General features: G+C 43.6%; 5 protein-coding genes across 5 annotated transcripts; 4 read left to right on the plus strand and 1 right to left on the minus strand.

The window, feature by feature from the left end:
* Positions 1–36: 36 nt before the first annotated feature.
* Positions 37–2860, plus strand: BJ212DRAFT_1448891 (uncharacterized protein; the record flags this gene model as incomplete). The annotated part of the gene is made up of 11 exons (XM_041338604.1): positions 37–243; positions 586–747; positions 794–860; positions 936–1139; positions 1197–1377; positions 1431–1707; positions 1796–2067; positions 2128–2405; positions 2454–2587; positions 2612–2654; positions 2721–2860. The coding sequence occupies 11 exons, from the start codon at positions 37–39 to the stop codon at positions 2858–2860; spliced, it is 1965 nt and encodes a 654-aa protein (XP_041188886.1).
* A 1509-nt stretch (positions 2861–4369) lies between these two features.
* Positions 4370–6356, plus strand: BJ212DRAFT_1302795 (uncharacterized protein; the record flags this gene model as incomplete). The annotated part of the gene is made up of 10 exons (XM_041333325.1): positions 4370–4423; positions 4488–4565; positions 4624–4989; positions 5074–5118; positions 5223–5430; positions 5488–5690; positions 5745–5792; positions 5888–5948; positions 6004–6078; positions 6127–6356. 10 exons carry the CDS (start codon positions 4370–4372, stop codon positions 6354–6356), a joined length of 1368 nt encoding a protein of 455 aa, XP_041188887.1.
* A 1634-nt stretch (positions 6357–7990) lies between these two features.
* On the plus strand, positions 7991–9173 carry BJ212DRAFT_1302796 (uncharacterized protein; the record flags this gene model as incomplete). The annotated part of the gene is made up of 7 exons (XM_041333326.1): positions 7991–8118; positions 8169–8295; positions 8352–8387; positions 8514–8572; positions 8622–8778; positions 8839–8976; positions 9024–9173. The coding sequence occupies 7 exons, from the start codon at positions 7991–7993 to the stop codon at positions 9171–9173; spliced, it is 795 nt and encodes a 264-aa protein (XP_041188888.1).
* Positions 9174–12155: 2982 nt separating this feature from the next.
* BJ212DRAFT_1302798 (uncharacterized protein) lies at positions 12156–14175 on the minus strand (the record flags this gene model as incomplete). The annotated part of the gene is made up of 8 exons (XM_041333327.1): positions 12156–12491; positions 12608–12697; positions 12748–12753; positions 12808–13000; positions 13063–13199; positions 13384–13556; positions 13615–13981; positions 14035–14175. The coding sequence occupies 8 exons, from the start codon at positions 14173–14175 to the stop codon at positions 12156–12158; spliced, it is 1443 nt and encodes a 480-aa protein (XP_041188889.1).
* A 1175-nt stretch (positions 14176–15350) lies between these two features.
* Positions 15351–16248, plus strand: BJ212DRAFT_1484752 (uncharacterized protein; the record flags this gene model as incomplete). The annotated part of the gene is made up of 3 exons (XM_041340860.1): positions 15351–15464; positions 15527–15699; positions 15753–16248. The coding sequence occupies 3 exons, from the start codon at positions 15351–15353 to the stop codon at positions 16246–16248; spliced, it is 783 nt and encodes a 260-aa protein (XP_041188890.1).
* Between the last annotated feature and the right edge of the window lie 4897 nt (positions 16249–21145).

Consider the following 21145-nt stretch of genomic DNA (forward strand, 5'->3'; position numbering starts at 1 on the left):
GACACCTGTGAAATTCGCTCTGCTCTCCTCAAAAGTATGGCCCATTTGTATTTCCATTTTGTTTCCACTGATGTTCTCTCAGAACTTCCTTTGGTGGAGTGTGAGCATCTACTAAGTGCAGAGAGTGGTGGACCAAGCATGTTGTTGCAAGCACCATCAGACAATTTCAACCTTACCAACTTCTCAACCTATTTCATGGATGTAGACTCTATGGTCCCTCCTCCTGGTGAGGAAGGGTTCTCAGTAAGTCATGCTGGAGACAAAATTTCGCTCTACCGGGAGCTTGAGACTATTACAATGACAAAAACATGGTATTCCTCCATCTATCTCTGTGCACAATCTCCTCTTACTGAATAGATGAATAGACAACTTGACACCTGCAATTGCAGTGGATGGATTGCATGTCTCATAGCAGAGTGGGCTTCACAATATGACAATCTCACCAATGCTTTTCTGACGTACAAGCAAAACTGCACTCCACCTCCAATCTCTGACAACAAGACAGAGAATTTTTCCATTGAAGTTGTTGATCTTTTTGGTGCACTGTCTATTCCAGTAATGTTCGCATATCTAACATTTGCTTAGAGCGCTGTGTCCTTACTTCATAATGGCTGCATAGGCAGTTCACCTACTTGCCAAACAGTTGCAATTACCATTCGTACCCTTGATGTGTTCCAACAAAGTCATCGGGTATGCCAAAGGTTCAGCATCCACACTGCCATGAAGATGCTTTGTTTCATGCATAATGTGAGTGTTTTGTCATCCTCTTGTACATATTCTTAGATTGCCCTAGCTTTGTTATTATTGGCACCTAGCTGAACAGATGTGCACTGCATTCAATGTATATCTCGAAATACATTGTCACATCAATAGCTGACTCAACAAGTTCCTTGGACATGACATGGAGAACTGACACATGCTGAATTCTTGTCCAGCTTGCCAATATAAGCTGGTCAATGAGCCGACTCTGGACTTCTTGATTCTGTGTGCATGTGACAGGAACAACTCAGCCAAACTTGTTGATCCTGCAGTATGTAGTGGTGAGGAATGTCTTGATCCTTGCTCAGGGCTATCATCCATCTGGCTCACAGAGTTGTATGTTGACCAATTAAAGGATGAAGTCCGATCTGTGCAGGCATGTCAAGCTAGGCAACCTGTTTAGCAACAACCTAGTGACCCTGACGACCCATGGATAGACAAACTGGACTTGAATGATTCTGCAGAGCCACCCACCATATGCATTAACCACTGGCATAATGCAGTGCCCGAATCACACAAGAAGATGTTTGCTATATTAAAGAAGTCAGGGATCTTTGTCACAGTATGCCAGCACAGTTTTCTCCTTACAATTTGTGATATGGTCCAAAGCAGCAAATTGTATTTCAGTTCCACCTATCTAATATTTGATATGCAGGCTAACACATTGACAGGATGAAATACCTGATTGCTAGTGTGAAGAAGCTCATGGACGTCTTTGGCAGCAATATTCTTTATGGGTATGATATCAAATGCACCTTCAAAAAGATTATACAATGGAGTTTGCTTGCTGATGATGCAAAACCTTTAAACCTGCAGGGTGTTGTGCCTGCCTTCCATGGACATGCTCACAACCGTCTTTGCCAAGTTAAGCATCACTTGAAGTATAAAGTCAGTGCAGGGGAGGATTTTGAGACCTGCAAACAAGTCTTCTCTGAATCTAATGCACCTGTAGCCCAAATTTGCAATGCCACAGATTTTCACCATCACTAAGCACTTGACAAACATTTCTCTTTTGTTGATTTGGACAAATTTGCAGCCCTATGTATGTCACATCATTTTTGCAGACTCCACACTAACCATGAATATAGCTGACTTCATCTATAATAATCACATCCAAGTGCTGACAATTATCTCTACAACAAACATATTTCTTGCCAACTTCCACACATCAAATGCTACCATCAAGCCCAACTTCGAAGATGATCTCAAGGATGAGCACCAGGTTTTACAATGCCTTGCTTGCAAGAAGGAAGAATCCACTGTGGAAGTTGACTATGTAAGAGCATTGAATGAGTATGACAAGGCCCAGTAAGTTTTTTTGTTTGGCTGTGGACAGAAAATCATGTTAATACTATGTATGGTGTTCAGTGGGCTCAATTTATGCCTCAATTATTCTACAAAGGAATCTGGTGACATACACCACCATCATTCCAATGCTACTAACAAACATGATCAGAAACTGGAGATTGTCACATATTATGAACATCAAATGGTGCTGGACTCAAGATGGGGTCCAGACCACCCTAAACAGATGAAGACACAGTCATGCATTACCAATCAGCTCTTCCACAAGGCTGTAGATGACATTGAACACCTTGTTGTCATGCATCTGCTTGAGTTGACTAAGCTACAAATGAGTGGTCTAGGTAAGGCTTCATAATATAATTTCGCATTTTTAACACTTGTCTTTGTAGGTTATAAGCTTCACACTCAAATCTCAAAGGCACTCAAGAGTCATGTGAATGCAATTCAAAATGCCCTTACTCAATACAACAAATATGGCACTCTCCTAAGTCCCTCCCACCCCCCATTACAATGGGACCAGATTGTAGAGTATTCTTTCCTTGCTGAGTTTGACTTGTTATGGGAAATGGATGGGGAGATCCAGTCAAAGAGTTGGGCCAACCCATCTTACTGACACACGTCCACACAATATTTTGAGCACCAACATGCTAATGAAGAGATTCATTGGCTGAATGTTGAGCTTGGATGTTTACTCATGAAGATGCAAGATGATGCCATCAATTACTCCCATGCCATTGCACAACTTCAGTCCAGTGACCCACCCCTTGCAGCCAAACTCCAGCATTGCTGGACATAGCTTTGGTCCATCAGTGCACATCACATTTTGCACATCCAGCAGATCATGCAGCTTCCTGGTTACAGTGGGCCAAAGAATCCTGGCAGTCATGTAGGTTGGATTGATGTCATGTGTGCCTCTCCCTATGAAGCTGTGCCACATGAACAGGATAGAGAGAAGGGAGATGGAAACAATGTAGAGCTTTGGCAACAGCTGGAAGATGTACAAGCTTACATCAAGGGACTAGATCATCATATCAATGCCTTCAATGCTGGATTGTGAAAGTATAACACCCTGAGACTTTTGCAGATTGTTTGGCTACAAAAATGAAATATGCACTGCACACCTTTGAATTTAGTGACTCAGACAGTACACTAATATCTGTGAATTGATGATTGATTTACATCTGAGGGTTTATGATGGATGCAGGTATATCAATCAGTACTTAATAGAGTGAGCTACTACTGTTCTGAGTCATTATATATCATGTGCAATGCAATAAGTCATTTGTGTTATCTATTGTTGCAGTGAGCAATTGTAGCATGTTCACGATGATATTTGCACTGCTAGATCTTACATGAATAAGTGAACACCATTGCCTCATTGCAACCTCCAGGTCATCTCAGTTGTTATCCATCATGTCCCCTAACCTGTCAGACTGGAAGTCCTCTGCATTCAACAGATCTCCTACACTTAGTGGCATTGAAGAGTGCAAGGCTCTACTTCCTTGCCCCAAACATTTCAATTCAATTGCTGGACACAACTGTTGCTGGAACTCTGCACTCTTATCTTTGATTATGCATGGATTCTACAGTGATGATGGGCATCTAGAGCAGACAAACGGCTTTCATGCACTGACTAGCCAACACTATCTCACCGGGTATTCTAAAACTCAGCCAGCTACAGAGCAGGACAGGCTAAAGAATTGGTAGGCTCAAGTGACTCATGCAGAGCAGATCTTGCACACTATATTTGACTTGGCAAGTGTCGCCTCTTATTCACACCTTTCCTTCTGCTGAACTGCATGTTTAGTGCACTGCCTTAGATAGATTGATAGGTGGTTCAACAATTGTCCTGCATCATCCTGGTACTACATCTCCAGGCTTGGACATCTCTCCTGAAAACCTCAAGGCTGAAGTTTATGTCAATCCCAAAGTGCTCTTGGACCATCACAAGCTTCACTTGGTCATCACTCAAATTTCTCAACTCTTTATCACTGACTATGCAACACCTTTAGCCTGAGCCTTTGCAGAAAATTGGATTCAGAGTAATTGGAATGGCAGTGGCTCTGAAACACCTTCAAAAGGCAAGACAACATCAAAAGGCAAAGGATGAGCCAATGTCATACCTCTTGTTCCCTCACCCATCTCACCATCATCAATCCATTTCACTTTTTATTGACATCCTCAAGGCTCTTTAGAAGGTCTCCTGAGTTCAGGCTCCATCTTATCATATATACCTGTCTATGATGGCAGAATCATGTGGAAGCCAACTCAGATCTGATTAACACATACTCAGGAGAGTGTCAGCATGAGTCATCTGGTCCACAAAGAGGAGCTGAGTTGGAGGACTGCCGCACAAGCAGTGAGTGTATGTCAGGTAAATTTTAGTATTTCTTAGTCGAACTATTGTCTAATTGATTGCTCAGCCAATGGAGAGTGTCAGTATGAGTCATTTGGTCTGCAAAGAGGAGCCAAGTTGGAGGACTGCTGTATCAGCAACAAGTGTATGTCAGGTAAATTTTAGTTTTTCTCAGTCAAACTATTGTCTCATTGATTACTCAGCCAATGACCCTTACCATTCTTGATCAGTCCTTGAGCAGTGACCAGGGTAAGAGACATTACCCTCCTGCAACTCCTATGAAGGGCAAAAGTGTATCCTTTGAATGGTCTCCACCCACACCCACATTGATCACTGCTAAATCCCCCTCTGAATCATGGCATTATAATGTGCTGACACCTCTTCCTTTTGGGACTGAAACAGAGGCAGTCCTAGAAGAGCTAGGCTACCCAGATCATTTTCATCAGGTCTGCATATCAATCAGCAAAGATTACCTTCTGAAGTGGTGGATTATGAAATTGCAGGAGCTTGCTGAGATTTTGGAGGAGCACATGGAGGCCATTGGGAATGCTATGTTGACTGATTCTCAGGTGTTGCTCTCATAATATTTTTGTACCATCTGTTTTTTAATCTGACCTTGTATGATTTGTTTATAATGCTATTTAACCTCTCAGCCTGTCACCTCATTCACCGTCAGAATTACTGTGATGGTGCTCCCAGTAACTGCTTGCTCACACAATCCTTGCTGGTTGGTTCCTCAGGAGCATGCCCATATATCAAAATATTGAAAGAAGTGCATCAGCAACTGACAGAGTGGTGACAGGCTAAGTGCCTTGATGAGGACCAAGAAATTTGGGCTGTTCTGAATTACATTCATGTGAAGGCCACAGAGTTGGCATTGAAGTTCAAACAACCTCAATGCCGCTACCTTGAGCAGTTGTCACTCGGTTCCATTATCCACCACTGCAAACACAACAAGACAAGTGCCTGGCATGCCTATATGCACTTCAAAGGCATCAAGAACAATGCCAGTAAGTTTTTCCCCATAGTACAACTACTGTGCTTGTCACTAACTATGGCTGTCCTAGACAAAAGTTTCAGTGAGAAGTTGAACATAGCCAATCTCATCAAGGAAAAAACAGAGTACCACTGCCTTACCACTGAGGAGAAGGAACAGCTTATAATTGACTTTGATAAAGTCAAGAAGAGTTCTCAGGATCATCCTCCAAATATCACCACTAAATCATGTGCTGCTGAATGTTCCCAGAGTTTCCAGTTCATGAGAGAAGAGGTGTGCACTCACTGTGTTACATTTGCTTGTGCGTTTGACTAAGACTTCATGAAGCTCAAGGCTCTCAAGGAATGTGTTGGTGCTGAAGCCTTCATTGTTATGGTTTGTGGTATTTCCAACATCACCATGGCATGGTGCTGAAGGCATTCTTCACAAGCTCTGTGACTGAACACTTTGTTCATTTATATCTATGTAAGGACATTGCACAAATGGCAACTGACTTCGAGAGCACTATACTGGCCAATGGCCTCATTATGAGTTAGTACCTAACCTTTTTCTCCCATATGCATGGCTCAATTTTACTGTACTCCAGATACAGCTGCTAATCATCGACAGCATGTTGCTAATGCAAAGACTGTCATTCAAAATGGTCTTCATGCATCACTTTGTAAGCCCTGCTTTTTTGTGTTTTAAATTATCTGCTGATTCACTGCAGGCAAAGTGACAAATTGTTCATCTGCAATAATGGAATTCAAATGCTATAATGATCTTGTCCAGCACTACCATGTTAAGCTCATAGGGTGGAACCACCCCTACTGGGCCAATCCCTCTGACCTGAAAGGTCGCATCAAGAGCCTCAACAATGTGGTCCTTGTGGTTCAGGCCAATACCTATTTGTGTGGCTTTGTCAGAGCCTTATGTGCACCCCTCCTCATTCACAGATGAGATGGTGGATCCCACTCTTTGTGTGCTTGATCATGGTAAATATTTATATCTACTCTGGTATAAACACTGTTGATGTTGTCTTTCAGCCACTTCTGACAATGGACCTCCCATGGTACAGTTACCTCCCACTCCACCCATGCCTACTCTTCCAATAGCTGGTGAAGCACATGTTCTTGTCGTGGTGACCAACCACAGTAAGAGAGCTGCAGATGCTCTGTCTACTGGCACTTCACATTCAAAATGTGCTCAGAAACTCATGGAGAAAGGCCAATCTGAACTGGAGTCAAGGACCCACACATGGTGTGGGCCAACAAAGAAGGGGACTCAGCATTCAAAAAAGAGTAATGTGCATGTTGAATCTGACCATGAAAACACCTAGAATAGCTTGGTGTCATATCTGCATATCCGGATCTCAGATCTGACCCTTATCTCATCTCCTATCCACATCTTATCTCCCTCCCACATCTCATCATTCAATCTGTCCACTTGTCTGGTCTGGTCCACAACTTATCTGAATCCACAACCAGTGCTCATCTCCTTTCAGTAACCCCCTAACTCCGGTATTTCGGTTATCTGTATATCCGTCCTGCTCCCTGATCCACTACCTATATTTCATTTCTGTTTCATGATTTGTGATCCGTTTCTACTTACCAATAGACTATCCACATGCTTCATACATAGCTTCAGACTCTGCTGATTGATCATTCCATTAGATACCTATAGTATATAACCTCCTGTAACTTTCTGTAGTACCTCAGTTCGAATATCATCTTAGTTCTACTCATTCCTGTCCTCTGGACTTGAGTACCTCTACTCTTGTTACCCTCCGTGACTTAGGATTGATTCCTATAGTCTATCCGTATCTGCCTCTGTCTCTGACAGTCCATTACCATTAGTTTCTAGTCTGGACTCATCCAGATTAGCCCTACGATACTTATCTCTCATCCAGAAGTCATCTGGATCCATTACACTACTCGCCCAACCTTCCAGACATGTTAGTCTTGCCTTCCTGAAATAAGGGGCAATACTCAGGTAAGGGGCACAGCGCATGAGCTGAGGCTGAAGCCCTTCGGATCCAGTTATCCTTTGAGTACAACCTTAACACTTGGCAATATCCTACATTTCAGTTGCTCATCCTGTCTGAAGTAGTACAAGCTTGCTGTCTATGTATTGTGCTTTAATACTTAGCCCAATAACCCTCGGAGTCTACACAGTCCCTCACACAAAAGGCTGAAGTACTTGTGTGGTTGTTGTACTATCAAATGAACAAGTCAAAGACTGCAGCAATGTTAAATGTGTTCCCACAGAATTGGTTGATCTGTCACAGGGGCCACATGTGCAGAAAGCAGCACCAGGCTTGGTCTGTCAAAGTGCTGAGGTACATGTGCTGTCATTGCACCACCAGATGAAGCATTGAAGACTGTAGGAGTGTTGAACATTTTCCCAGAGATTGTTTGATTTGTCGTGAGGGCCACATGTGCAGAAAGCAGAGTCAGGCTTTGTGTGTTGATGAAGTAATAGAGTCCAGCCTGTAGTCCTCATGTACTGCCAAAAATGTGGAAAGAAATAGTGGTATTTGGTGTCCAAGGGATCAATGCTTGCATATTACATGCTGGATCTCTTGTGGCATCAATATGTTCTGCAGCTTGTGGGATGTATTCTGCACCGCCAATTTGGTGAGGCAAGACAAGGCTGCACAAGACTTATCCAAGCCAGAAGATGAAGCTGTGAAAAAGGAGCACAAGAAAATGCTTGCACATCTGTACATATTTGAATCTTGGCCTCAGTTTCAAGCAACTAATTTCTTTAAAGGACTAGGGATGTCCAAGAGTATCACATGAACACCTTTCAGAAGATTGTCATGTTGGCACCTCACCTGGGCATGCTTGCTAGAGGTAACAAGAAGCAACAAAGAGAACTTGATTGGATTCTTGCTAAGGTACATCTCTAGGGCCACTGTATATGCACTTTTTGCTATTAACTTGTCACAAATAGATGCAAGAAATCATTGGTCAAACTTGCTCTGAAGACGTGAGTCATCTTAAGCCCTTCATAGGACATTATGCTGCTGCAGACCCTGATGACAACAGTTTGCATCCTCCTATCTACTCAGACCACTCAAAGTCTCATGCCAAGATGGGCATGAATCACCTGTAGCTTGCTGGTATGCTCTGTCTGATCAAGCACATTCAATCCTATCAGAACAAGCCAAGAAAGTATGTATACAACAATTCTAAATTAGTGTTATCTCTTATTCCTCTTCAGAGTACAAGCACAACTCCAAAACAGCAAGATCAAAGTTCATGTCAAAGTTCATGCTGGTGTTTGGCTGGCACTTTCATATGCCAGTAATCCTCCAGGAAAAGACTCCAACCCTGGTAATGTTCAGGGAGGATTTTTGCAAGGGTATCTCCTCAAACAAGTAGGACATTTTTCATTGTTCATAGGATTGGGCTTATTGACACACTTTTCACACAATCAGGTTCTCAGGCATATTTACACAAGTCCCTCATCTGTGCTCATCAATGACAGAGAGAAGACTACTGTCTGTTCTGGTAACACAAAACTTCACAACATGCAAAAGGTAGAGGTGGAGCACATAGCCTATGCCTTTGTTCAGGTACATTTTCTTATATTCTATCAACACTTGATCTAATGTACTGGCAGGCTTGCTATGGTATCTCCTCTTGGGACAAGTGGTCCAAGAATGACGGTAAATACAGTTACTGTGATGCATACTACCACACCATCAAAGCTATCCACAAGGCACCTGACTCCAATTGGGCAAAGTCCCTCCTTGAGTGGTGGAATAAGTGAGTGTTGTTTTTTTCATGCATACCCAACATGTTCAAGCTCTACAATTTTGAAGTGCAGTATTTGATAATAAAAAGAGTGTCCTTGACTTCAATCTTAGCAATAACAAAGACAAAGAGGACAACTATGCTTTGATGAGGAAACAGTTTGCCATGTATACCATAAGGGACATGCTGAGGTGCAGTTTCAATTTATTTTGTGATACATTTTTGATTTGTCTTACATTTCAGCCTGGACCTGTTAATGCACAGGTGGAAAAAACATCTATTGAGACTGACTATGAAATGTCAATGATGGACACTTGAACTACTGCACCTATGTCACAAAGGGAGCCATCTTCTCCTACAACTACTTCTCCTCCAGAAGACCTTGTTGAGTCACCACCTATGAAGCCCATTCCTAGACCTTGTCCCATCAAATCTTCCAATCAACGTACTTCATCAAGCTCAAGCTCTGATGTTCCCCCTGCACCTCCTGCACCTCCTGCATGAGCATTGGCTCCTACTACTAACTATGTGCCAATGCTTGCTAAAACCTCCAAGGTGTCCCATACTACAGTGTAAGTCACTAAGGGACGGCAACTCTCCCTAGGCTGCAGTTATGATCCATATGAGTCTAGATTAAAATTTTGATAGGAAACATAGACAAAAGGAGCATAAATCTAAATTTCTGAAAATTCACCTGATTATGCAGTTGTTCACTTTTGCTGTCAAATAATGCCTCCTACCAAAAGACAGAAGCAAGTGAAGCAGCAGTATGCTTCATCATTGAGGCGCTTTGACAATGGGCTGATAGAAGATGTTTTGGAAGTCTTTCTGGACCCAGACTATGTTCCTGTCTCAGATTCCAAAAGTGAAGCAGACTCCAAGTCCAACTTTAATGGAGCATTGTCATTCAGCCTCATAGATGGTGATATAGCTGAGGCGTCAGATAATGAGAGCGAGTCAGATATGGAGATATATGGATGCTTAAAGGTGTGTATCTCAACCAGCTTCACAGTTCTTTCTCACAGTGTCCTAGGAAGGGCCTTGATGCATGTCAAGCTGAATTTGCCATTAGGAAATACAAATCACATCCTCAGTGTGGTCCTACATTGATTATGAGTTTGGGCATTCTCATTGAGTAATCGCAGAGTCAGCTGTCAGATGCCACATACCAAATTAGGAAACTCTGACAAGCTCAGCTTGAAGTTCACTTTTGGCCAATGAAAATTTTGAAACTTGAGTTTTTTGAAAAAGTGTTCTGATAGACTTACTATGCTACTCTAACATAGCACATTTGTAATGTTTTCAAGATGAAATAAGTTTTTCTGATGGTGTAGATAGAATTACAAGTTTTGATGTTGGTAGTTGCTGCTTTTGAGTGACTTACACTGTACCATGTCCAAAAAGCACCCATCTGCAGACCTTTTGGACAAAAGTGACAGCCCACTGACTGACAAGGAATCTGTTGCCCCTTCTCCAGCAAAATGTTCAAGAAAAGGCAAGCGGGCAGCTGTGAGCAGCAAAAGTGTGGGTAAGAAACACAAGGGCTGGAAGTAACTTGGCATTCCCTGGTATGAGGTTTCTCACTCCCTGTATACCAGTCTGACTGCATGAAAATAGTTCACCATATACCATGATTTTGCACCAGTCGCACATCCCCAGGAACACCACTTTCAATTCTGCTTTTCAAATGCTCTTGTATTGCCTGTCTATTGCTATCTGCACACCATCACTTATTGCCAGTGCTTTTCCTTTGTTGCTTTCGCTCCAAGTTGTACCATTTTGGACTCTTCTCATTACTCAGCACTTGAGAGTTTTCAATCATGCTCATGTTTTAGATGTCTGTATTAATGGATACCATGTAGTATTAGAATGACATGTGATTATCCTGGAATATCAGCCTGATGATGCATTACAACATCCCATTACTTCTAAAGGCTTCACAATGACTAGCATATGATGAAAAACTAGCAACATTCAACATATGATGAATGATTGATCCTCAACAGCATTTCTTGATCCATGCATATATGGATGACATGAGGCTGATCCATCATGATGGGCCTAGGTGGCTGCACTGAGGCTGTTGACCAATGGTATGTCATGAGATGACCTTCACTGCCTATATATTGGTTTTGAAGTTTTGGTGATGGCCTATTGCCAACTTTGTGAAGTGAAATGAAGTGTACTTCAACTGACTTCATCCTAGTAATGCAGAGGTTTGGTTCTGAACCGCAGTTTGAACTGAACTTTTCATGAGCTGGACTGATGGTCCAGTTCAGCATTCAGCATTCCTTGAATGTGTTGAATGCATCCAAACACATCCAAACCTTTTTGAACACTGACATCGTAACTTAAATAAACCACATATACTTCCATTTTAGGCCACTCACACCAATGATATGAGATCACATCATCCATACACACAATATACTGAACACGACATGATTACTCAAACATAATTGTTAATTCACATGACTTTTTCGCTTGGAATCCAATTCGCTCACTCCTAGATTATCTTGCCATACAAGGTTCTGCCACTCCATCAGAATGGGCCTTTTCAAGTGGCAACATCACAGATCAGGGTCAACACAACCGGCTCACGCCTGATATCTTCAAGGTGCTCCAATTGTTGAAGAGTGCTTATCACAACAGGCATATCCAGGCTGCAGCTGAGGCTGCCACTCATGTGACTAATGATGACCTTTCTGTTGACCTTACTTATCTTTAGTCTTGCTTTGCCTTACTTTCACTCAGTCATGCTTCATAGTAGTGTACCAGTACTCCTTACTACTAGTACAATTACAATTGAGTAAATTTACAATGCATTTGATGTTTGAACACTGAACCAGATGTGAACTGGATGCTGTGAATGCATTTATGGCATCCAGTTCAGCATTCAGCAAAATGATTGAACCAAACACAAGGTCCAGTTCAGTGTTCGCAAAATTTCTTAATGAACTGGACCAAACTGGACTTCTGCAACACTACTTCATCCACATCAAAGTCTACCAAAGTGTGTCTGGAGGAGGTGGCTGAGGTAATGAGGGCATGTCTCCATGTGAATGATGGCAGCATAGAGGCATTCCATGCCAAGTGCTTCAAGAAAGTCATCATCATTCTCAAAGGGAATGGTCCTTGGATTGAGAGGAATGACAACATCATTCACATCAGTGTTCATGTCTGTCATGGTGAGCTGGTGAAATCTGAGGAGCATCCAGGTCACAAGCTTCAGAAATACTTGTGGGTTTCCCTGCTCAAATGCAGTCCTGTGCCATGTGTCCCACTTGGGTAACAGAGAAGGGAGTGGGCCATCATTCAGACCACTGTGTGTATTCTGGATTCTGTGAGCATGCAAATGAATATTGTCAGAAAATATAGACTGACCAGCCTCTGTGATGCAGATGTCAATGAAGGTGATTCACTTGAAGCACAGGTGATCGAATGACTCACCATCCCCAATCTGATGTTGGGTATAACGTCAGCAAAGTCAGTCCTCCATGAAGCTGAGGGAGGCATCAGAGGGGGCGGATCATCATTGTCCTATGATATGTCAGCAGGCGGTTACGTGCTTGGAGCGCATCGACACTCACAGACAGCTGTGAGGTTTGTAAATGTTAGTCAAAACAATCATAGATGAATGAATAACTTACTATCACTGATGGGAAGGTCTTATTGGTACTGGATACATTGGATATCTCATCACTGGAGTTGATGACCAGAACCTTTGGAGGTGCCTTTGCCTTCCCCTTGCCTTTCTTCGATGGGGCCTGCTTCTTTGTCTTGTGTGCCTTGACTGGCTTCTTCCTCACTTCTTGACATTCAACTATGGTGACCACATGTTCACTGTGGTCCACCTGAGCTACATTGTTATCATTATCACATTACATTATGCAAGGATTGCTCACCTTGTCCTCTGACTCTGGATCCAAGGTTTATTGACAAAATTCAAGTTGAGGTCCCATACTGGCCGACATGCAATGTACATGGTCACCCCATGGTTTTGACTTTTTCTCAGATTTTGTAGTTGATACCAATGCCTGGCCTGTAATATATGTTTAATGCAGGTGTGTCAATTTAAGCAATGTCTGAAACTTACTAGGTTTCATCACCATGGTCAACATGTGATGTATTGTCATAGTGGTTTTGATTTGAGGTTGCTTGGTGATGCAAACCTCAAATCATTGATCAGACAAATGGTTGATGGTGGTGGGCTGTGCAATAGCAACATCGATGACTGCTGGCTCTGTGACAGAGCTTGATGCTGCTGTGGCTCTCATGGCATCAATATCCACAATCGCCACCTTGATCACTTCATCAATGCTGCACTTGTGCACAAAAGGCCCACCACACAAATCATCGCCATCTGAACACAATGCCTTGTGCAGACTTTGATGTGTCACTGGAGTATATGTAGAATTATAACCCACATACAAACAATGTATAAGTTGATCACTCACTCAATTTGATTCTCTTGTAATACTTCTTCACTCTGAAATCAGCCCAAGTGCAGTTCATCTTCTGCTCAGCAACTCGCTGGTATGTCGAGGCAAATGCGCTGTTTTCTAATATCAGTGTGATGTGATAGTCAAGAGCTGCTGACCACCAATTTGATTTGGTGGCCTTGGCACCATCATCCTCAACTTTGTGAATGAACGTGGTGATGACTGAAGCAATGTATGAAACGAGGGCAAGGTAAAACTGAACATCAGGATTGTTGACTGGTATCTCAGGGTGGTCAATCAAGACATTGGTGGTATGCCCAAACACCTCTAGCACACACATGGTGACCGCAAGGAGATTGATGCATTTCACTGGAACCTTGATCTAACAATATTTTGAGGTGCATCACACACAGATGTTTAGCTGATCGAACTTACCTTGGTTTTACCATTGCCCAATGACAACATTGTCACATTGTCCTCATCTGCCATCTCCACCAGGTATGTCAGAAGGACATCGGCCATTGACTCATTGTGAGTGGTCATAGTGAGAGCAATTGGGTCTTTCGGTGGAGGCATGGTAGTGGGGCTGATGGTGTGCTAACTTGAAGGTATTATTGTGCCCTGGTTTGAAGCTGACCACTTTTTTTTTCACAGGCATGCAATCACATGATCGTAATTAGCCAAAATGTTCATTTTAGGTGAATTGACCAATGACCAACCCTTGCACCTGCAATCAACTGCCTTCCTGCCTTCCTGCTTTCACCATGGTCATTATAAAGCCAAACTACTATCGAATAGTTCCCACAGCAATGCAGCCTGCAGCTGGGACTCAACCTGCATTGCCATCACAGGTACCACCACCAGCTGCTTCACAGTCGCAGGCAGATGTAAGGATGGACTGTGCACCAGCAGGATCTGCACATCAGTGAAGGACTCATCAGCAACCAGCTGCAGTGGGGACCAGAAAAAGCACCTGAGTTCAATGTGCCCCCAAGCAACACAAAGCACATTCCATGCACACGCCTTATGCCCAATTGACCCCAATCAAGCACGAAGACAACATGGAGTTCGATGAAGGTAAGGAGGTGGTTGTGGAGCAGCAAAAGGAGGTTTCAGAGATATAGGAGGAAGCAACATTGGTAAGTCTCAAAGCTCACTGTGCATCAATCATATGAGGCTCACATGGTGCTCAGTGTTGTATATACTGCCACAATATTGGATCATATATTTGGAGGTGCATTGAGCCAACCTGTGGGATCAATGTTTGCATTAGGCAGGAGCATGGAGATCATGAATGTGTGGACACTATGCTGAATACACGTACTGGCAGGCCATTGGTTATAGAAGAGACATTCAAGTGCCCTCAGTGTTATTGCAGTAAATCCCAACCCATTCCTGTGAGTACACTCACACTATGATACCCATCACAAAGTGGATGACATCTTTCTACTGACTAGTACATGATCTATGGATACTCAGTAAGACAAGACTATCTCCACCGCAACTATTTCCCCCTTCTGGCCATCTTCTTGACTTGGAGCGGATTTGACAGTCCTTATGCGTCCAACAATGTCCAGGCCATGCTCAAGGCACAGTTCACTATTGATCCATCTAGGGTACATCATGGCTTCAACAGCTATCCTAGCAAGAAGCCAGTTTAGTGAATGCAGCTACACATAGCAACAAGAGCTCTCAAATCTGGGAACAACAATCCCCATGCCACAGATCCCCACTTTCAGTGGCTGGTGAGCATGAAGTATGAGGGAAACCTCTTACTCTTCATCAATACCCATTCGGATACCAAGACTGGTGACCTTGTTGTTTCCAGTGACCTGAAGCACAGTGGGTCTGTATGGATTTGTGAGGTGTGTATCTTGTACTTTTTTGTTCACTGCATGTCATCAAGAACTAATTGAATTCACTTCAGCTGATAGAAAACTACATCGGAGACCATCATCTGGCAGCTGCCGCACAGGCGATCGCATCAATCAACTCCAAGCCTGGGGTTGGCTCATGCACTCATGGCCTCATTGTCTGCACATGTGGAGCGACGGGGAGAGTGCCCAAAAGTGCTGAGCTGTTGAAGAGTCTCATCAAGAAGTATGTGTATATATTCCAGGATTATATTCAAAATTCACATCTTTCATTATCAGTGACATTTTTGATTTTGTTCTCACTTTTGCAGGCATCTATATCATGGACACAATCATTGCACCCGCCTTGACCTGGTTCATCGAAAATGTGTACATCTATGACATGAAGATCTGGGATGCACTTGAACAGTCATTCAGTGAGGATCTTCATGCACTCAAGCAGGCGCCAGTGATGTTGGCATTTGCCAACATATATGTTGACCTGAACAATACTCACGAATGTGTGGTTGATTCACAGGTGCTCATGTACTCAAACCTCTTGGATGGGGGGCCTTGGGGCCTGGATATATTCTGTTGCTTGAATGCAAAATGTGGTTCCCCATCCTACAACATCATCTTTCGCCATTGCAGCAAGCAGTACTATGGGAGGTACTGGTTGAAAACCAACATCAGGTATACCTGCCTCCAGTGCCACATAACCAACAAGGCAATCACAACTCCCAAATGGATCTTCTTGGCTTGGTCCCAGAACTTTGGGTGCATCTGGTATCAGTAGCCACTGACTGCAGAACAATTACATGACATTGGTGTTATGCAATGATCTTGGACTATGTCACTCTTTGTGATGTAGTGTTGAGAACCATGTTGCTCAAAGGGGAGAGAGACTGACTCAGAGGGGCTTGGCCTCAGCTCATATGCTGTGCCCCTTACCTGAGTATGTGCCCTTCATTTCGTATGAGGTCCAATGATGGTCCGACAAAGTCCGGAGGACTTCCAGAGGCTGGCTACTCTGCTGGAGAGCACTAGAGGACTTCCGGAGGAGCGCGGGAGAGTTCCAAAGGAACACAGGAAGTGCTCAGGAGAGTTCCCACTGCAAGGTAATACTTCTACAGGAAACAGGATGGAAGGATAGGAGGTCCGAAGGTCCGGAGGACTGGAGGACAGGAGGGCAGGATGACGGAGGACAGAGGGACAGGATGTCCAAAGGTACAGAGGGCAGGATGTCCAAAGGACAGGAGGATAGGATGTCTGAGGGTTAGGAGGACAGAATGTCCGAAGGTACAGAGGGTGGAATGTCTGAAGGACAGGATGCCTGGAGGTATGAGGGACAGGAGGTCCGGAGGTCCGGAAGGAATAGGGGCTACATCGGACTTCATCTGATGTAGAAACAAACAGAGGTGGACTACCCTAAGGTAGAGTTGGAGAGACAGGGATTGGACCTAAGTCTGGAAAGAGGGTCAGTGCCAGAAAGGCAGAGCTCCGGCCTAGGGAATCAATCCCTAGGCCTGATGGGTAGGACAGACTTAGGTGGACCAAAGTCTGAGAGAGGATTGGGCAAGTCTAAGTTGATATTCAAACTAAGGAACTACAGGAGTATCTACAGGGGTTATATACTGAACAGTATCTGAGGGGATCAGTAAGCAAAGGAGCAAGGCTATGTACAAGCATGTGGAAACACATTAGTAAGTAAGTCGGAACATAAGTAAATGAACTCGGAGATGAAGACTCATACAAGGATCAATAAGCAAGACGGAAGAAGAGGTAACCGAAAGCTGGAAAGGTAGAGATGCCTAAATGGGGATAGGCGCAGGATCTCAGACAGAGGGTGGGAATAGGTCCAGCATTAATATCTGGAGGTCCGGAGATCTGGGGATCCAGAAGACAAGGTGGATACAGGACCGGAATATGAGAAGGTGGATATAGTCCGGAATCCGAGATGAGGTGAAGTCTGGATGTCTTGCTGGATGGAGTGTGCATAGGGTGGATGGGACAGGGGGGTATGGATCAGGCTAGCAGTGGAGATCTGATGGTCCAGAGCTCAGGGGTAAATCCGGAGTGTAGTCAATCCTGCTGAGGTGTGGAGCACAGCGGAAGGGCATCTGGGAATGAGCTGGATATGAAGTGGGGTCCGGATGTAGGCTTGCAAGGCGTGGGAATATGATGGAACATGGGTCCAGATTGTGGGATATGACACTGTCCAATCATGCAGTTGGACTATGACAATACAATGTATCATATGGGAATGGGACAGATAATCAACATTGTATTTGGTGACATCCTCATTTATTCCCAAGATCTTGCAACCCATAAAGAACACGTCTGAGAAGTACTACATTGACTCTGGAAGCATTGCCTATATGCTAAACTGGAAAAATGCGAATTCCATTCCTAATCTGTGGAATACCTTGGCTACCTCCTATCTCCAGATGGCCTTACTATGTCATCCAAGAAAATCCAAGCTATCACTGACTGGCTGGAACCCTGGAAAGTCAAAGATGTCCAATCATTCCTTGGATTTGCAAATTTCTATCATTGATTTATCTTCAACTACTTGGATATTATGGTCCCACTCACTCAGTTAACTTGCAAGAATGTCCCTTGGAACTTTTCTGAGGACTGCCAGAAATCCTTTGAAGCACTCAAGAAAGCATTCACTTCTGCTCTGGTGCTGATGTACTGGATGCCAGATGTTCTTATAGTTGTGGAAACAGATGCCTCTGATTACGCTATCACCTGAATACTGTCCATTGTATGTCTGGACTCAGAGCTTCATCCAGTAGCACTCTACTCCTGGATGCTTTCCACCCCAGAACTGTTATGCTCAGCATTACAAGAATGTCTTGACAAAAACAAAGAGTCTAAAGTGTGAACCTATTCACGAGTCATGCAAGTTAAGCAGTATATTGCAGGCCCTGGTCTGCATAGGTCAAGTTAAAGAAATACAAGCCTAAGAGATAGAAGTTAAATAGAGAGATTAAAGTGGAGCTTTAATAAATGAATTGGAGATATAAAGTGAATAGTGAATCAGAAAAGAAAAGTAGAATCATATGATAGAATGTCTGAGAATGTAATAGAATGATTACTCATGTGAATAAGTGAAGAGGTGAAAGGGGAAAAGGAATAACCGTAACAGGAACTCAACTATGACACCCATGATAAGGAACTCCTAGCCATTTATGAAGCTTTCTGGACCTGGTGGTGCTACCTAGAAGGCTCATCTGAGCCCATCGGTGTTGTCATGGACCACAAAACTCCTCTCCCACCATCAGGCTCGCTGGTCAGAATTCCTGCATCAGTTCAACCTTATTATCTGTTTCCATCCCAGAAAACTTGGAGCTAAACCAGAATCCCTCACTAGATGTTGGTATGTCTATCCCAAAGAGGGGGATAAGGACTATGCTCAAGTTAATCCTCATAATTTCCATCCAGTATTCACTATGGAACAGCTAGCTTTGTCCCTATGAGTCTCAACCCTAGCAACTCTGGTTCTTAGAGCAGCTGTATTAATGGATATAGAACAACTCCAGACTGACATCCTGACCACACTCCCTAATGACCCTATTGCCTCCACACATCTTCCAGAACCCTCAGATCTGAGATGGACAGTGGATGTTGATGGTCTTCCCTGCTGTAACAACTGTGTATATGTTCTGGAATCCAATGACCTATGACTTCGCATTCTCCAGAATACTCATGACCACCCCCTATCCAGATATTTTGGTCAAAACTGGACATTAGAACTCATCTGATGCGAATATACCTGGCCTGAATATGCACCTATGTTAGGGACTATGTCAGATCCTACACTACCTGTGCCCAAGCCAAGGTTCTGAGACATAAATCCTATGGATTGCTCAAGCAGCTCCCTATTCTGGAAAAACCATGGAATTCCATTTCCATGGATTTCATAGAGCAACTTCTGGACTCATCCAGCTTTACAGCCATCCTTGTTATCATAGATCAATTATCCAAGCAAGCAATATTCATTCCGACTCATGACACCATTACCTCTCTGGACTTTACACACCTATTCCTACTCCATGTATTTTCTAAACATAGTGTCCCATCTCATGTCACTTCCAACCAAGGTACAGAATTCATGTCCTGCTTCTTCTGGTCCCTGGGGAAAGCACTGGATATGGTTCTCCACTTCATATCCAGATATCATCTGGAAGGAGATAGACAGATGGAAAGAGCCAACCAGACCCTGGAACAATACCTCTGGATTTATTGCAACTACCAGCAGGATAATTGGTCATAATTATTACCCTTGGCAGAATTCACATACAACAATGCTCTGAGTGCTACCACCAGAGTTTCACCCTTCTTTGCCAATAAGAGATACCATCTGAACATTTCCATTCATCTGGAATGTGACCTCTCTTCCACCCATGCCTGGAATTATGCTATAGATCTCAATGAACTTCACCAATTCCTCTGAGAAGAAATGTCTCATGTGCAGGAGTGCTATCAGGGCCCTGCAGATGCTAAGCAGAAACCTGCTCTGGACTTCAAGATCAGAAATCTAGTCTTCATCAAAGCACAATATGTTTGGTCCATTAGACCCTCAAAGAAACACTTGGAAAAGAACTTAGGACCCTTTGAGATCATATCCTGTCCCAGATCCCACTCCTTCACCCTATGTCTTCAGGATTCCATGAAATCTATCCACCCCATCTTCCATGTCTCCCAGTTAGAACCCACAACTCCCAACACCATCCCCAATCACATCCAAGTACCCCCACCTCCAGTGGAAGTTGATGGAGAGCCTGAGTACAAGATTTCCAAAATCCTAGACTCTAAACTTGACCGCTAGAGACAACACTGTCAGCTCCTATACCTTGTCCGGTGGTCTGGATATGAGGGAATGGACGAGGAAACATCTTGGCTACTTGCCACAGAGCTCAGAAATGCCTCAGAACTAGTATCTGACTTTCATTCTGCATACCCAGACAAACCTGGTCCTATTTTACTACAATGAGATATGTACATGCAGATATAAGTACATTTAGGGGCAAGAGTGGAAATCCTAAAATTCAAGCATCAGTTTCCATGTTACCTCTGGATCTGCTGGCCTCATTTTTGGCCTCATTTCTGCCCACCTGTTCCACCTCTCCCACTTCCTCCTCCTCCTGAGCACTCTCTTCTCTGGATCCAGAAGCCCAGGATCCACATCTGATATACTCCATGAGGGTGTTGTGGAACTCCCTCTGCTGATCCAGGAACTGGGCTATACCAATACTCATCTGGTCTGCTGTAGCCCTACTCCCTTCTGCTGCCTGAATACTCCTTTCCAGAAGTTCATTGGTCTGGACCAACTCAGCCACAATGCTGTTAGCTGTGGCAACCCAAGCCTGATCATTATACTCAACATTTGCTTCATCTACCCCTATGATGGTAGCTAGATTAGGGATAATAGTAACCTCATCTCTGGAATCCAGATCCAGACTGTGCTGACATCTCCTTCCCTTGCCATTGGGAGAAGGAGTCCCCTCTAGATGAGTCCTGGTCATAGTACTTCCAGTTCTCCTCAGGGCCCTTAGGATGTCCATAGCACTTCTCCATGGTTTTCCAGCAGGTATCACAAGCCTTTATCAGTCTGGATGTCAAAAAACCAGATCTGGACGTCCAGAAAAAGATCACTTATAGTGGATCTATTGCCAGCCTTGACC

Source organism: Suillus subaureus (assembly GCF_016647635.1).
Source record: "Suillus subaureus strain MN1 chromosome Unknown BJ212scaffold_36, whole genome shotgun sequence".
Classification (NCBI taxonomy): domain Eukaryota; kingdom Fungi; phylum Basidiomycota; class Agaricomycetes; order Boletales; family Suillaceae; genus Suillus; species Suillus subaureus.